Source organism: Hypanus sabinus, unplaced genomic scaffold, assembly GCF_030144855.1.
Source record: "Hypanus sabinus isolate sHypSab1 unplaced genomic scaffold, sHypSab1.hap1 scaffold_882, whole genome shotgun sequence".
In the NCBI taxonomy this organism is placed as follows: domain Eukaryota; kingdom Metazoa; phylum Chordata; class Chondrichthyes; order Myliobatiformes; family Dasyatidae; genus Hypanus; species Hypanus sabinus.
In genome coordinates, this window is record NW_026781735.1 from 57954 (window position 1) to 76467 (window position 18514).

Below are 18514 nucleotides of genomic sequence, written 5' to 3' on the forward strand. Positions count from 1 at the left end.
TGGCTCCACCTATCACCTTCCAGCTTGCTTCCTTCCCCTCCCACCCTCCCTCCCACCATTTTATTCTGGCAACTTCCCCCTTCCTTCTCAGAAGGGTCTCGGCCCGAAACGTCGACCGTTTCTTCCCCTCCACAGACGCTGCCCGGCCTGCAGAGTTCCTCCAGCGTTTTGTGCGTGCGTTGCTCTGGGTTTCCAGCGTCTGCAGGCTTCTCGTGTTACGGGGGGGGGGGGGGGGAATGGGGACATAGAAACATAGAAAATAGGTGCAGGAGTAGGCCATTCGGCCCTTCGAGCCTGCACCGCCATTCAGTATGATCATGGCTGATCATCCAACTCAGAACCCTGTACCTGATTTCTCTCCATACCCCCTGATCCCTTTAGCCACAAGGGCCACATCTAACTCCCTCTTAAATACAGCCAATCAACCGGACTCAACTGCTTCCCGTGGCAGGGGATTCCAGATATTACAGGGAAGTACAGTGCAGGTAAACGATAGAGATACACAAGACTTCAGTCGGACTGCAACTGGAGTTGCGGTTGCCCAGTTACAGGAAGGACGTGGGGACTGTGGAGGAGGCTGAGAGAGGTTACCGACACGCTGCTTAGATCCGAGGGTATGAGGCCGAAAGGAGAAGGTGGACGTACTGGGGCTGCTTCGCTCGAGATACGGTGCATTGTCGTCGTCTCTGCCTGCGGCCACAAGATCCTGTCTGTTGGTCCTGTTTACAGTCGCTGTCCTACAGTTCCGCGCAGTCTGCCTGCAGGAAACACGATCTCAGGGCCGTTACGTGCTGACATGGACGGACTCTGATAACGTATGTACATACTATTTATTACAAATTACTATCATTCGCACATTCAGACGGAGACGCAACGGGAAGATCTGGCCTCCTTGTGTAGGTGAGCGATGCAAGAAATAAAGCCGATTCAATTCAATAACGAGTTTTTACTTCGAACTTTGAAGAGACCGCAGAGAGTCGCGGACACATCGTGGCGACCAGCCTCCACTCCGTGGACTCTACCTGCACTTCTCACTGCCCCAGTGAAGCAGCCAGCACAAAGACCCCCGCCCACCCCGGACAATCTCCCTTCTCCCCTCCCGTCGGGCAGAAGATACAAAAAGCTTGTTCCACCAGGCCCAAAGACAGATCCTACCCAGCTGGAAACGTCTCTCCACATCCACTCTATCTGTGTTCGGGTTTTAAACAGTACAGTAAGTTGGACTCCTGACCTCACGACCTACTTCGTTACGAACTTGCACCTCATCACTTAACCGCAATGGACTTTCTCGGTCGCTATCACACACCACTCTGCATTCTGTTACCGTTTTCCCTTGTTCGACCTCGATGCTCTGTGTAACGATCTGCAGGAAGAGTATCTATGACAAGCTGTGCAGTTTCTCTAGTACAACATTGTGGGCCGAAGGGCCCGTAACGTGCTGTAGATTTCATTTGATAGTAATAAACCAACCCCGGTTGTGTTTGTATCAATGTCTCTCTCCGGTGCATCTTCCTGAGGGCTTCAGTGCCCGTATAACGCCACCCCGTGATGGCGGACTAGCGGGGAGATGGAATCTTTGAACCTTCGGGCACGGGGGCTGTCCCTCGCTGTTTCGCTGGTCGGGCGACCGACGAGCTCGGCTCAGAGCGACCTGTAGGCGCCGACGGTGATGTCGAAGAGGCCAGGGTTGTGGAACTGCCCGCGCCCGTCCAGCAGGTAGTACAGGCGGTGCCCCCGGACCTTGAGGGGGATGACCGAGGCCACTTGGCTGCGGTGCGCCATGCAGGAGAGGTCGCGGAGGGGCGCCCGGAAGGAGCGGCTGCCCCCCAGCAGCCGGTGGCTGGAGATGGTAACTTCCCGGCCTCCCCGGTGGAGCACGACGCCGCAGACGGAACGACGGGAGAACGCGGAGCCTGCCGCGAGGATCAGGCACCCTAAAGGAGAAAGAGAACCACGGGACAAAGTGATCACTACAACTGCAGTAACTGGCGTTAACCATCCAGCCCCTCACCTCGTACCACCCCATGGATCCAGACATCGACCAGATAACACCTAGAAAAGTCTTGGGATCCTCTCCACATCCACTCTATCTGTGTCCTCTGGTCCTAGACTCCCCCACTATAGGAAACATCCTCTCCACATCCACTCTCTCTGTGTCCTCTGGTCCTAGACTTACCCGCCATAGGAAACATCCTCTCCACATCCACTCTATCTGTGTCCTCTGGTCCTAGACTCCCCCACTATAGGAAACATCCTCTCCACATCCACTCTCTCTGTGTCCTCTGGTCCTAAACTCCCCCACTATAGGAAACATCCTTTCCACATCCACTCTATCTGTGTCCTCTGGTCCTAGACTCCTCCACTATAGGAAACATCCTCTCCACATCCACTCTACCTGTGTCTTCTGGTCCTAGACTCCCCCACTATAGGAAACATCCTCTCCACATCCACTCTATCTGTGTCCTCTGGTCCTAGACTCCCCCACTATAGGAAACATCCTCTCCACATCCACTCCATCTGTGTCCTATGGTACCAGACTCCCCCACTATAGGAAACATCCTCTCCACATCCACTCTGTGTCCTCTGGTCCTAGACTCCCTCACTATAGGAAACATCCTCTCCACATCCACTCTCTCTGTGTCCTCTGGTCCTAAACTCCCCCACTATAGGAAACATCCTCTCCACATCCACTCTGTGTCCTCTGGTCCTAGACTCCCCCACTATAGGAAACATCCTCTCCACATCCACTCTCTCTGTGTCCTCTGGTCCCAGACTCCCCCACTATAGGAAACATCCTCTCCACATCCACTCTCTCTGTGTCCTCTGGTCCCAGACTCCCCCACTATAGGAAACATCCTCTCCACATCCACTCTATCTGTGTCCTCTGGTCCCAGACTCCCCCACTATAGGAAAAACCCTCTTCACATCCACTCTCTCTGTGTCCTCTGGTCCTAGACTCCCCCACTATAGGAAACATCCTCTCCACATCCACTCCATCTGTGTCCTATGGTACCAGACTCCCCCACTATAGGAAACATCCTCTCCACATCCACTCTATCTGTGTCCTCTGGTCCTAGACTCCCTCACTATAGGAAACATCCTCTCCACATCCACTCTCTCTGTGTCCTCTGGTCCTAAACTCCCCCACTATAGGAAACATCCTCTCCACATCCACTTTGTGTCCTCTGGTCCTAGACTCCCCCACTATAGGAAACATCCTCTCCACATCCACTCTCTCTGTGTCCTCTGGTCCCAGACTCCCCCACTATAGGAAACATCCTCTCCACATCCACTCTCTCTGTGTCCTCTGATCCCAGACTCCCCCACTATAGGAAACATCCTCTCCACATCCACTCTATCTGTGTCCTCTGGTCCTAGACTCCTCCACTATAGGAAACATCCTCTCCACATCCACTCTCTCTGTGTCCTCTGGTCCTAAACTCCCCCACTATAGGAAACATCCTCTCCACATCCACTCCATCTGTGTCCTCTGGTCCTAGACTCCCCCACTATAGGAAACATCCTCTCCACATCCACTCTCTCTGTGTCCTCTGGTCCCAGACTCCCCCACTATAGGAAACATCCTCTCCACATCCACTCTCTCTGTGTCCTCTGGTCCCAGACTCCCCCACTTTAGGAAACACCCTCTTCACATCCACTCTCTCTGTGTCCTCTGGTCCTAGACTCCCCCACTATAGGAAACATCCTCTCCACATCCACTCTATTTGTCTCCTCTGGTCCTAGACTCCCCCACCATAGGAAACACCCTCTCCACATCCACTCTATTTGTGCCCTCTGGTTCTAGACTCCCCCACTATAGGAAACATCCTCTCTACATCCACTCTATTTGTGCCCTCTGGTCCTAGACTCCCCCACTATAGGAAACATCCTCTCCACATCCACTCTATCTGTGTCCTCTGGTCCTAGACTCCCCCACTATAAGAAACATCCTCTCCACATCCACTCTATCTGTGTCCTCTGGTCCCAGACTCCCCCACTATAGGAAACACCCTCTTCACATCCACTATCTCTGTGTCCTCTGGTCCTAGACTCCCCCACTACAGGAAACATCCTCTCCACGTCCACTCTATCTGTGTCCTCTGGTCCTACACTCCCCCACTATAGGAAACATCCTCTCCACATCCACTCTATCTGTGTCCTCCGGTCCTAGACTCCCCCACTATAGGAAACATCCTCTTCACATCCACTCTCCCTGTGTCCTCTGGTCCTAGACTCCCCCACTATAGGAAACATCCTCTCCACATCCACTCTATCTGTGTCCTCTGGTCCTAGACTCCCCCACTATAGGAAACATCCTCTTCACATCCACTCTATCTGTGTCCTCTGGTCCTAGACTCCCCCACTATAGGAAACATCCTCTCCACATCCACTCTATCTGTGTCCTCTGGTCCTAGACTCCTCCACTATAGGAAACATCCTCTCCACATCCACTCTATCTGTGTCCTCTGGTCCTAGACTCCCCCACTATAGGAAACATCCTCTCCACATCCACTCTATCTGTGTCCTCTGGTCCTAGACTCCCCCACTATAGGAAACATCCTCTCCACATCCACTCTATTTGTGTCCTCTGGTCCTAGACTCCCCCACTATAGGAAACATCCTCTCCACATCCACTCCCTCTGTGTCCTCTGGTCCTAGACTCCCCCACTATAGGAAACATCCTCTCCACGTCCACTCAATCGAGGCCTTTCAATATTCTCCTCAATTCCTGCAAGTAGGGGCCCACAGAAACCGAACTCTCCTCGCATGTTAACCCTTTCACTGCTGGGATCATTCTAGCGAACCCCCTCTGGACCTTCTCCAACACCAGCACATCCCTTCTGAGATAAGGGGCCCAAAACTGCTCACAATACTCCCAAGTGTGGTCCGACCAACGCCTTATGAAGCCTCAATATCACATCCCTTTCTGGTTTTTGCAGGCCATTCAGCCCACAATGTTGTGCTGGACCAGCAAAAAAAGTATACAAACACCCAAGCACTAATCCTTCCTCTACACCATGTCCACATCCCTGCATCTTCCTCACATCCGTGTGCCTATCCAAACATCTCTTAAAAGCCTCTAATGTATTTGCCTCCACCTCCATACCAAGCATCCACCACTTCCCGAGTAAAAAAGGTTACCCCTCACATTCCCCTTTGAACCTACCCCCCGCACCTTACCTTCAAAGCATACCCTCTGGTGTTAGACATTTGAACCCTGGGAACAGATACTCCCTGTCCACTCTCACACAATCTTACAAACCTCTATTGATCTCCCCTCGGCCGAGGGTTCTAGAGAAAACAACCCGAGTTTGCCCAGCCTCTCGTGATAGCACAGGCCCTCTAAACCAGGCAGTGTCCTGGTAAAACCTCTTCTGCAGCCCCTCCATCTCCCTCCTATAGTGGCGGCGACCTCAACCGTGCACAATACTCCACAGCAAACACGAGGAAATCGGCAGATGCTGGAAATTCAAGCAAGGCACACAAAACGCTGGCAGAACACAGCAGGCCAGGCAGCATCTATAGGGAGAAACACTGTCGATGTTTCGGGGTGATCTCCCAGTGGCCACATTTTAATTCCACGTCCCATTCTCATTCCGATATGTCTATCCACGGCCTCCTCTACTGTCAAGATGAAGCCACACTCAGGTTGGAGGAACAACACCTTATATTCTGTCTGGGTAGCCTCCAACCTGATGGCATGAACATTGACTTCTCTAACTTCTGTTAATGCCCCTCCTCCCCTTCTTACCCCTTCCCTGATATATTTAGATTTTTTCCCTTCCCTTTTCTTTCTCTCTCTCTGCCCATCACTCTGCCTGTTCTCCATCTCCCTCTGGTGCTCCCCTACCCCTTTCTTTCTCCCGAGGTCTCCCATCCCATGATCCTTTCCCTTCTCCAGCTTGGTATCACTTTCGCCAATCACCTCTCCAGCTCTTGGCTTCATCCCACCCCCTCCGGTCTTCTCCTATCATTTCCCCCTCCCCCTCCTACTTTCAAACCTCTTACTATCTTTCCTTTCAGTTAGTCCTGACGAAGGGTCTCGGCCCGAAACGTCGACAGCGCTTCGCCCTGTAGACGCTGCCTGGCCTGCCGTGTTCCACCAGCATTTTGTGTGTGTTGTTTGAATTTCCAGTGTCTGCAGATTTCCTCGTGTTTGCGTTTTTAAACTGAACTGATTCCACGGCTGACGGACTCACTCCGCAGCTCCCGACATGATTTTTAAGGTTTTTTTTGTGTATTTGCACAGCTTGCCTTTTGCACACCGGCCGTTTGCCGGACCTCCTCAGTGGTTTCTTGTTGATTCTATTGTGTTTCTACTGTGAATGCCCGCAGGGAAATGGCTTTTACCTGGTGACATACACGGGCTTTGATAATAAATCTACTTTGAACTTGGGAGAGGCGCAGGAAACACATACAAAATACTGGAGGAAGTCAAAGTAAAGTTCAAACTTCAAAGTAAAATTTATTATCAGAGTACGGACACGTCACCACGTACAAACCTGAGATTCATTTCCCTGCGGGCATCCTCAGCAGATCTATAGAATAGTAACTGTAAACAGGATCAATGGACAACAAACTGTGCAAATACAAATCTAAATAAATAGCAATAAATAACGAGAACGTGAGGTAAAGAGTCCTTAAAGTGAGGTCATTGGTTGTGGGAACATCTCAATGGATGGGCAAGTGAGTGAAATTATCCCCTTTCGTTCAAGAGCCTAATAGTTGAGGGGTGGTAACTGTTCCTGAACCTGGTGGTGTGGGTCCTGAGGCTCCTGTACCTTCTACCTGATGGCTGAGGGGTGGTAACTGTTCCTGAACCTGGTGGTGTGGGTCCTGAGGCTCCTGTACCTTCTACCTGATGGCTGAGGGGTGGTAACTGTTCCTGAACCTGGTGGTGTGGGTCCTGAGGCTCCTGTACCTCCTTCCTGATGGTTGAGGGGTAATAACTGTTCCTGAACCTGGTGGTGCGAGTCCTGAGGCTCCTGTACCTTCTACCCGATGGCAGCAGTGAGAAGAGAGCACGGCCTGGGTGGTGGGGATCTTTGACGATGGACGCTGCTTTCCTACGACAGCGTTTCATGTAGAGGTGCTTGGTGGTTGGTATGGTTTTACCTGTGATGGACTGGGCCAAATCCACTCCCTTTTGTAGGATTTTCCCCTCAAAGGCATCAGTGTTCCCGTACCAGGCCATGACACAGCCACTTCCCACCGCACATCTACAGCAGTTTTGCCAAGGTCTTCGATGACGTGCCGGATCTCTGCAGACCCCTGAGGAAGAAGAGGCACTGTCGTGCTTTCTTCGCGATTGTATTTATACAATCAGGTCCTCTGAGATAGAGGCACCCAGGAGTTTAAAAGTTACTGGCAGCATCTATGGAAAGGAATAAACAGTTGCTGCTCTCAAACGGAGGCCCTTCATCAGGACTGCCTGACTCGCTGAGTTCCGCCAGCATTTCCTACATCGTCCTAATCTTGTAACTTGTTGTCTACCCCCACTGCACCTTCTCTATAGGTGTTACACTCTGGAATTAGTTTACCTCGCTCTACCACAGTGCTCAGCACACAAGCTTTTCACATACAAGAGTACTCCTTCCAATCCGGGGAACCCCAGTTCGATCAGAGGGGCACAAGACTTACCAACAGTCAGGCAGGAGACGGTGAAGCTGTATCTCCACTTGTCCGAGCCCAGGTTCAGGGAGATCCCGCCGATCTTCGGCAGCCCCTCTGCCCGGTCGCCCACCAGCACCGTCTCCTCGTAGCCCGTGTCCCTGAGGGAGGTGAAGGCAAAGTGGGCCAGGTAGGCCCAGAAGAGGGCCTGGGCGCCGCAGAAGAGGCCCAGCAGGCGGAAGAAGTGGGGCCTGTGGTTCTGGAAGAGCGTAACGTCCCGGGGCAGGTCGGTGCTCACCGGCCTAGCCCGCGGCTGACTTGGCCAGCGGTGGTAACTCCTCGCCGGGCTGACGACGGGAGCCTGGAGCCAGCTGCAGGCGCCCCACTGGGGCCACCCTCTCACCGCAGTAGTACGGCCAGGACCCAGGGTGATGGGTGGCAGGCTGCCCCCTCCCACCATAGGGCTCCCCGACACACTGACCGCTGACCCTGCCCCACCACATCCCTGTGACCCCGTCCTGAGGCAGAGCACTGGCCCCACCCCAAGATGCCCCGGTGTCTCTATCCTGAAACTGACCGCTGGCCCCGTCCCGCAACTGCCCATTGGCCCTGTACCAAGAGTGACCACTGGCCCAGGCCCTGTCCCAAAACAACCCAGATTACCCACTGACCCTGACCCGAGACTGGCCTCCGGCCACCTCCCTGACCCGAGACTGGCCACCGGCCACCTCCCTGACCCGAGACTGGCCACCGGCCACCTTCCTGACCCGAGACTGACCAGTGCTCCCGTCCTCAGACTGACCACCGGCCCTGTCCCGAGTCGGCCCAGTGCCAGACACCACATTGCCCCTCTCCCCACACACCCCCGCAGCTGAGCCCCTGGGCTCTCACCCCCTGCCCCTGATGCCCCTCTCCCCGCGGCCGCAATGCCTCCCCCCCGGGCCGACGCGCCGTGTCCGCGGCCTCCTCCGCCGCCGCGTTCTCCCGCCGAGCCTGGGCCTCTCCCGCCGGGAGCCGCCGGCTCCCAGCTCCAGCAACGCCCCCAGGCCGCCGGCTCAGGGGAGCTCCGGCTCAGCCCGGCCATCGATCGGCCGGTCAGTCTCAGGACGGGTCCGGACCGGTGGGCCCCACCGCAACCTCCTCTTAAACGGGCCAGCGGGCGGCCTGACGAGCGCCCCCTAGCGGCCAGAGGCGGAACTCCATCCGGGATGCCCCAAGGCTGCACAGGACGATCCTACAGAGCCTGGCCTGTAACACAGGGAAAAGCCTTTATTCACTATTCCCGATCGGTTGGTAGCTCTGGGTTAAAGTGGCGGCACACAGCGACTTCTCCGGCTCCCAGTAATTGTGCTAATTTTAAATTCTTCCATACTGGTTCAATGTTTCTCACAAGTAACCCCACTCACCTTCTCTGCAAGATCTGCCACCTCTCACGTGCTCCCCGCCCAAGAAGTTCCATCCCTCTCTCTAATGCTCCAGCTCTCAGGATCCCTGTTCCTGTTTTACTCATCTCTCCGGATCTCGGCCCCTCTTCTTGACCTGTCACATCTCTCTGTTTATCTCTCCTCAAAACTTACGCCCACTCCGTTGCCTCTTGTTTGCTTCCCTTTCAAGGATTTCTACCCCTCTCTATTGCCCATTTACCCTGGATCTCTGCCCCTCTGTTGCCCCACTTCCCAGGATATCTGCCAATCTCTGTTGCCCTTTTCCCCAGGTGATCCACCTCCTGGGGAAAATGCCCTGCTCCATAAGACCTTTACCCCACTATTGCCCTGTATGTTTCCCCTCTTCCCAGGATCTCTGTCCCTCTCTCTCTGCCCCCAGAATCTCCGCCTTTCTATTGTCCCTATCTCTCTCTCTCTCTGTTGTTCTTCCTGGGATCACTCCCCTCTCTATTGCCCCTCTCCCCCTCCATTTCCCCTCTCCAGAGGATCTCGGCCCCTCCCCCTTGTTGTCTCTCTTTCTCTCCCCCCCCCCCCACCCCCCGGGACTTCTACCCTCTCAGCAGGTGGCCATTCGGCCCGTCCCCATGCCCTCTGTAAAGCAGAACCCAAGACCCACTCCGTTGCCAGAAGAGAGGAGGGTTGGGATGGAGGGCGCTTGGGGAGGGAGGCTCCAGACCTTTAGGACTCGGGAGACTGGGCAGGGATGCCAGCCTCCAAGGTTCTGAGCAGGGGGTAGAGAGCCTTGGCCAGAGCTGTGAGGCGGGGGGAAATGTACCGCCATCTTGAGTCCCTTTGGGTATCTGGGGGCTACAAGGGTGTTACCCAATCGGAAAGGATCCAGAGAAATTTCTCAGGAATAATCATGGGAATTAATGGTATAATCACGGGTATTAATGCACTGTATTTGATGTCTCTGCAGTTTAGAAGAACGAAGGGGGAATCTCACTGAAACCTCTCAGAGTTTGAAAGGGTGGACGTGGAGAGGATGTGTGGTGTGGTTTTGTGTAGTGTGGTGTGGGGGGGGGGGTAAGTCTAGGACGAGAGATCACAGCTTCAGGATTGAAGGCTATCTCTTTGTAACGGAGGTGAGGAGGAATTTCTTCAGCTGGCAAATATGCGGAATGCATTGCAGCAGATGGCTGTGGAGGCCAGGTCATTGGGTTTAATTAAAATGGAGGTTGGTTTCTGAAGATGGAGTTTGAACTGGACCCACCCAGTGTCTTTTCTCTTACCCAGATGTATTATTAATGCACAATAAAGCAGAGAAAGGAACTGAAATCCGTGGAAGTGTTGGTGCTGCCTCTACAATGGCAAAAATGGCCTCTCTGGTTCGTGACAAAGTGCTTGCAAAGACCGAGAAAGCATTAAGTGTGCGGCTGGAGTGTCGTGGAAGCGTATCCCTGTCGATGGCAAAATCATGCGTGAAAAGGCACTTAGCCTCTATGAGCGCTACTGTGAGGGGGTTGAGGACGAGAGGTAGGAGTTTAAGGCTAGTGAGGGATGGCTGGCTAGCTACAGCCTCCAGAACTTGAAGATCAGGGGAGAATTGGCAAGGCAGATGTACCAAGTATTCTGTTATCCATGATCGAAGCACACGCTTGAAGTCTCTCAGAAAAAAAAAACATCGATCACGAACCATCAAAAGCTCACGCTGCCGCTCGAAGTGTTGAAAACAGCCAGTGAGGATGCTCTTGGAATATTATGTGACGCCATGAACGCTTCGCATCTGAAGGCAACTTGTTCAATGTTTCATTCTGCGTATTATTTAGCTCAGAATGACTGGCCATACTCCGATCACTTTGGCCTATTGGAACTTCAAAAAGAAATGGTATTGACACTGGAATTGTATTGACACTCCTGCACTGGTGCTACACAGATAATTAATCACACGGCCATTAATATGAAAAAGAACATTTGCCAGCAGATCAAGCAGATTAATGGCAAATTTTCTGTTCTCATTGATGAATCTACAAGCCTGAGCATTAAGACCGCCCTAATAGTTTATTTGAAATGTGAAGGTGATAAGGAAGGTGATCCCCATTTTATGTTTCTAGATTTAATTTAACTGCCTGATCCGAAAGCTGAAACTATTGCTAAGTGTCTATTGAACTGTCTCAATAACCATGAGTTTGATGACTTTTACTTGAAATAGAACCTTGTAGCATTTGCTAGTGATGGGGCCAGCGTAATGCTCGGTGTCAAATCTGGTGTTGCTACAATCCTCGAGGAACTTTAGTTACCCTGATGCGATAATTTGGCACTGTGTCTTAATCACAGATTAGAACTCGCCGCAGGCGATTCGGTGAGAGGGGTTCATGGAATAAACCATTTTCAATCATTTATGGACAAGTTGTAGATCACCGCTAGATCAAGCGGAACTGTCCGAATGGGCCTCTCAACTGGAACAACAAATTTGCAAAACAGGCCGTGTTCTGGGCACCGGGAGGGTAGCGAGCTCGCTTAGAACAGTTTCAGCAGTGCGGCAAAATTATGAAGCACGGAGTTTCCATTTTGAAAAAGCAGTGGAGGATGAAACAAGATCTGGGGGTGACAGATAAACCTATGAAGGTCTGTTGAGAAGACTCTCTTCCGAACAGGTTCTTTTGGACTTATCTCTAACATACGACACATTGCATGAACTTGTCTCACTGTCAGAGTGTTTACAGAAATGAAACTACTACGATTGTTTATGTGGACAAGCTGATCCAACGGAGCATAAAATCACTGCATGGACTGAAAGAGCAACCTGGTACAAAAACTCTAGAAGCTCAAACGGCAGTTGAAAGGGGGAAGTTTGGAGAAATTACCTTAACGAGCAACAACAAAATTGTCTCCGTTAATTATCTACAGTTTCTTACTACTCTTAAAAACAAATTGCAGCACCTTATGTTCATGATGCACCATCAATAACTCTTGGAGACGTGAGGCGAGAGATAGGCTTTTATTGGCTGGAAAAAAGCACCGTCAGCAGCAAGAGACCATCACACAACATCCTGGAGACTGAGGGAGGAGCAGTGCCTCCAATCGCCTTTATACAGGGGTCTGTGGGAGGAGCCACGGGAGCAGTCAGCAGGGGTGGGGGGACATGTCCAGACAGGTATATGTAGTTCACCACAGTTCATGAAAGGCTCTCTAAATTCTAAACCTCAAAGTATGTATAAATCCCTGCGAAATGAAAGGTGTGTCCTCGATAAAGATAACTGGCCTGCCGAGATACCGCCTAATTATGGAGAAGCCGCAATATCATCTCTCTGTTAGCGGTTTAAGCTTTCTTCTTCCTCTGTCACAAATGCCTTCAGAGATGATGTGGAGGATCATGGATGCTGCATCCCCCAAGATTTACGCCCATTACTGAGCTGTTCACGAGTTATTCCTATGAGGACTGCCGAGCGTGAGAGAGGATTCAGGCACATGAACTTGATAATAACAACAACACGCTCAAGAATTCTCATAAATCGTGTATCAACACCTATGTTTGTTAAACTACATGGACCTCCTCTAGTTCAGTGGAATCCTGAGCTGTACGTCACATCATGGCTGTGGTACCATTGATCAGTTGCTTCACATATTACACCTGACTCTTTGTGGAAATTATTGTGAAACTTCTCATTGGTAGCATTTGGTTAGTAGGTAATTACTTTTAAATTGGTAAAATACATGATTACCGTCTTCTTCTTTACTTGCTTGATAATTATATTTTATGATAATTAGTGAGCGCAACCGTGCAATACTTTTTCATATTATTAAATTAAGTATTATATGTTTTATTGTACCAGTTAGACACTGAAATGTAGTGATAGGCTATAAACTTGTTAATGTCTTAACTATCACTATATTTCTGTGGAGCTCTGGAATTAATATTTCAAGTTAAGAAAGCTTATGGGGTGTTAGCTTTCATAAGTCGAGGGATAAGAGTCGCGGGGTAATGATGCAGCTCTATAAAACTCTGGTTAGGCCACACTTGGAGTACTGTGTCCAGTTCTGGTCGCCTCACTATAGGAAGGATGTGGAAGCATTGGAAAGGGTACAGAGGAGATTTACCAGGATGATGCCTGGTTTAGAGAGTATGGATTATGATCAGAGATTAAGGGAGCTAGGGCTTTACTCTTTGGAGAGAAGGAGGATGAGAGGAGACACGATAGAGGTGTACAAGATATTAAGAGGTATAGACAGAGTGGACAGCCAGCACCTCTTCCCCAGGGCACCACTGCTCAGTACAAGAGGACATGGCTTTAAGGTAAGGGGAGGGAAGTTCAAGGGGGATATTAGAGGAAGGTTTTTCACTCAGAGAGTGGTTGGTGCGTGGAATGCACTGCCTGAGTCAGTGGTGGAAGCAGATACACCAGTGAAATTTAAGAGACTACTAGACAGGTATATGGAGGAATTTAAGGTGTGGGGTTATATCGGAGGCAGGGTTTGAGGGTCAGCACAACATTGTGGGCCGAATGGCCTGGAATGTGCTGTACTATTCTATGATCTATGTAATACATTTCTTTCATCTTGGTTTAGTGCTTGACATTCTAAGAAGCCCTGTTCATATGTCACACCCAATTTGTGCACCTGCTCATTACACGAATGGGGCAAGAAGTTGCCCAGGTCATGAAATGAGCAGGTACACAAACTGGGTGTGACGTATATATAGAGAGAGGATTTAGGAAATGGCAAGCATTTTCTCAGCTCCGGCACCTAAAAAAATTAGCACTGCACCCCTGTGAGTGAGCGACATCCCCAGATACGTACAAACCTGCTCCGGTTCCTCCAGTATCTTTCGTGCGTCGCCCTGGATTTCTAGCAACCACGGCATCTCTTGTGTTTAACTCTCTGATTCTATGGAGGCCAAGTTTGCAGACAATACAAAGATAGGTGGAGGGGCCAGGCAGTGTCGAGGACAGCAGGACTCGGACAGATTAGGAGAACTGGCAAAGAGAGGTGGCAGATGTGTCATTTCCTCAAAGAATTCCAACAGATTGGCCCGGTGAGATTTCCCCCTTGAGGAAGCCGTACCGGCCCCAGCCTTTTTTTGTCATGTGCCCCCAAGTTCCCCAAAACCTCATCCTTGATAATGGGCTGGAACATCTACCCAACCAGAGAAGTCAGACCAACAGGCCCATAATTCCTTTTCTTTTAACTTCATTTTTTCTTAAAGAGTGTGTAAGTCTGGCAGTCTAATAGAAACCAGACTGAACATAGAACAGTATAGCCCACAATGTTGTGCTAAACTGATTGTTAGTGGTCAAATGGCCAATTAATCCCTTCTGCCTACACAGTGTCCATTTTCCTCACATTCATCTGTCTATCTAAAAGTCTCTAATGTATCTCCCCCTACCACCACCCCAGGCACCCACCACTCTCTGTGTAAAAAACTTGCCCCTCCCATCTCCTTTGAAATTACCCCCCCCCCCCACCTTAAATGAATGCTCGCTGGTATTAAGCATTTCAACCATGGGGAAAAGATAGTCTCTATGTGCCTTACAAACCTCCATCATGTGCCTCTTAATCTTATAGGCTGAGTACAGGCAGGCCCAGAGCGTATCGCTGCGGTGGGGCCCACGCTGCGGTGTGGGGGAGGGGGGTCGACCCACAGTTTGGACAGTTTAAAGGCTGCCCCAGATAGACCGATAAGGCAGGGACCGGAGGCGACGGATGGACCGATCGTGCCTGCTCTTCCGCGGGGCTGAAGCTGTGAGACTGCCCCAGATTCCGTGTCTGCAAACTTGGCGGCGATTTGCCCCGCTGTGGGATGAACTGAGGCCGAGGCTGTGGGCCTAGTCTGGCTGCCCCAGGCCTCGTGCCTATCGACTCAAATTTTGTTCTGGTTGCTGTTGTTTGCTTCTACTGTTTTCATCATTTGAGTTTCTCTCTCCCTTTCTCTCTCTCTCCCCCCCCCCTCACTCTCTCTCTCCCCTCTCTCTCTCCCTCACTCTCTCTCCCTCTCTTTCTCTCGCTCTCTCCCCCCCTCTCTCACTCTCTCTCTCCCTCTCTCTCGCTCTCTCTCCCCCCTCTCTCACACCCCCTCTCTCTCTCCCCCCTCTCTCTCCCTCACTCTCTCTCCCCCCTTCTCCCCCCTCTCTCCCTCACTCTCTCTCCCTCTCTTTCTCTCGCTCTCTCTCCCCCCTCTCTCACTCTCTCTCTCTCCCTCTCTCGCTCTCTCTCCCCCCTCTCACACCCCCTCTCTCTCCCCCCTCACTCTCCCTCACTCTCTCTCTCCCCCCTCTCCCCCTCTCTCCCTCACTCTCTCTCTCTCCCTCCCCCCCTCTCTCCCCCTCTCTCTCCCTCACTCTCTCTCCCCCCTCTCTCACACCCCCTCTCTCTCCCCCCTCTCACTCTCTCTCTCTCTCCCTCCCCCCTCTCTCCCCCCTCTCTCTCCCTCTCACTCTCTCTCTCTCCCTCCCCCCTCTCTCCCCCGCTCTCTCCCTCACTCTCTCTCTCCCTCCCCCCTCTCTCCCCCCCTCCCTCTCTCTCTCTCCCCCCTCCCTCACTCTCTCTCCCTCACTCTCTCTCCCCCCTCTCTCTCTCCCTCTCTCCCCCCCCTCTCTCTCCCTCTCTCCCTCTCTCTCTCCCTCCCTCTCTCTCTCTCCCTCACTCTCTCTCCCTCTCCCTCACTCTCTCTCTCCCCGCTCTCTCTCCCTCTCTCTCTCTCCCTCACTCTCTCCCTCACTCTCTCTCTCCCTCACTCTCCCTCTCTCTCTCCCTCTCTCTCTCCCTCACTCCCTCACTCTCTCTCTCCCCCCGCTCTCTCCCTCCCTCCACTTTGGGTGTTCTTTTTTTAAATTGGGATCTTTCTCGTTGCTTGCTGAATGTAAGCAGATGGATCTCGAGGTTGTATAACTTATGCATTCTTTAATCATAAATAAATGCACTTTGGGTCAGATCTCCCCCACCCCCAAGCCTCTGCCATTCCGGATAAAACAACCTAAGATTGTCTCATTGTAGCACATAGCCTCTAAACCAGGCAACCCTTCCCAAAGCCTTGTCATCCTTCCGATAAGGACGTACAACCAGAACTGTATGCTGTTAGGATCTGTATCTCCGAAACGTAAAAGAAACAGTTGAAACAAAGAAAGAGCCCGAGTTGCCTATGTTTAGTTTAGTTTTTACTTTTAAGCGAAACTGTAGTGGAGGCTATTCGGAACACTTCTGGCCAATTTGTATTTACACCTGTATCCAGACAACCGTGGCCTATCACGTGACAGCACCGCCCTCACCTGGTCGGAGGTCACACCACCTGCCAGTCATGTGACAGCACTGACCTCACCTGGTCAAAGGTCACACCACCTGCCAGTCACGTGACAGCACCGCCCTCACCTGGTCGGAGGTCACACCACCTGCCTGTCACGTGACAGCACCGCCCTCGCCTGGTCGGAGGTCACACCACCTGCCTGTCACGTGACAGCACCGCCCTCGCCTGGTCGGAGGTCACACCACCTGCCTGTCACATGACAGCACCGCCCTCACCTGCTCGGAGGTCACACCACCTGCCTGTCACGTGACAGCACCGCCCTCGCCTGGTCGGAGGTCACACCACCTGCCTGTCACGTGACAGCACCGCCCTCACCTGCTCGGAGGTCACACCACCTGCCAGTCACGTGACAGCACCGCCCTCGCCTGGTCGGAGGTCACACCACCTGCCAGTCACGTGACAGCACCGCCCTCACCTGCTCGGAGGTCACACCACCTGCCAGTCACGTGACAGCACCGCCCTCGCCTGGTCGGAGGTCACACCACCTGCCTGTCACGTGACAGCACTGACCTCACCTGGTCAAAGGTCACACCACCTGCCTGTCACGTGACAGCACCGCCCTCGCCTGGTCGGAGGTCACACCACCTGCCTGTCACGTGACAGCACCGCCCTCGCCTGGTCGGAGGTCACACCACCTGCCTGACACGTGACTGCACCGCCCTCGCCTGGTCGAAGGTCACACCACCTGCCTGTCACGTGACAGCACCGCCCTCGCCTGGTCGGAGGTCACACCACCTGCCTGTCACGTGACAGCACTGACCTCACCTGCTCAGAGGTCACACCACCTGCCTGTCACGTGACAGCACCGCCCTCGCCTGGTCGGAGGTCACACCACCTGCCTGTCACGTGACAGCACCGCCCCCGCCTGCTCGGAGGTCACACCACCTGCCTGTCACGTGACAGCACCGCCCTCGCCTGGTCGGAGGTCACACCACCTGCCTGTCACGTGACAGCACCGCCCTCGCCTGGTCGGAGGTCACACCACCTGCCAGTCATGGCTCAGCACTGCCCTCACCTGGTCGGAGGTCACACCACCTGCCAGTCATGGCTCAGCACTGCCCTCACCTGGTCGGAGGTCACACCACCTGCCTGTCACGTGACAGCACCACCCCCCGCCTGCTCGGAGGTCACACCACCTGCCAGTCACGTGACAGCACTGACCTCACCTGGTCGGAGGTCACACCACCTGCCAGTCACGTGACAGCACCACCCCCGCCTGCTCGGAGGTCACACCACCTGCCAGTCACGTGACAGCACTGACCTCACCTGGTCGGAGGTCACACCACCTGCCAGTCAACATTTCGCCCCTCCCAACTACTCAATGCACACTTAACCATTGGCCACCTTAATTGGATTAACCCGTCTAGCACCAAGCCGTTGGCCCCCTGGTGAATCACCTGGGCTGGACCGTCCAGCCCCCCGACCTATAAAGAGTGCTACAAGTCCTTGGCTCGCTCTCTTTTTGCCATCCTCGAGGGACCACCCTGCCTCACTCCAGGCTGAACACTGCAGAACAGCGCTGGAGACACGTGGTGAGCCGTGCATTGAATAGGGTCGTGGGGGCATTTATTGTAGTCCCTGCAGCAGAGAGCCGTGCCTGTCGGGGCGGTGGGTATCGTAGTTACTTTTCCCTTGCTTGTATGTGTACCTGTACTCTGTCCCCACACCGTTTTCCCGTGTATTGAACGGCTGACCCGACTTTTCCCAGGCTCCTCTATTCTAAGCACGTTTGTGCGAATATTGTAGCCGCTTGTGTTGTTCCCAAGCTCAAGGGAGAACCCTTGTAAATAAATTCCTTATTATTAAAACTGTGTGTCCAGAGCCCTTGCCTTTGAGACCCAAAGAATCTGTCTCCTTTCCATCACAACAGCATCTATTTCTACCAAGAAGTGCCGATGACTGGTCTGGCAAAATCCACATTAATCCTCCACTAGGGCAAAGGATTAGAATATATTTAAGTCTCACATCCGTTCCACAATGTGAGGGAGTAAAATTCTTTGTGTTATGACTCCATCGCAATGCAGAGACGTGTGAATTTAAGGGTCTAATGGCTTGTAGAAAGAAGCTGTCCCGTAGCCTGTCGGTCCTGGCGTTAATGCCAGATGGGAGCAGCTGAAACAGTTTACGGTCGGGGTGACTGGTGTCCCCGATGATCCTCCAGGCCGTTCAAACTCATTTTTGTAGCGGACTAACTAGTGTCCAATTCCATTTTAATTAA

The 18514-nt window shown here is 52.5% G+C and overlaps 1 protein-coding gene across 1 annotated transcript; it reads right to left on the reverse strand.

Annotated features, from left to right (window-relative positions):
* Window positions 1–208: 208 nt before the first annotated feature.
* On the reverse strand, window positions 209–8840 carry tmem223 (transmembrane protein 223). The gene is made up of 2 exons (XM_059963003.1): window positions 7642–8840; window positions 209–1934 (listed from the first exon to the last, which is right to left on the reverse strand). The coding sequence occupies exons 1-2, from the start codon at window positions 8693–8695 to the stop codon at window positions 1642–1644; spliced, it is 1347 nt and encodes a 448-aa protein (XP_059818986.1). The 5' UTR covers window positions 8696–8840; the 3' UTR covers window positions 209–1641.
* Between the last annotated feature and the right edge of the window lie 9674 nt (window positions 8841–18514).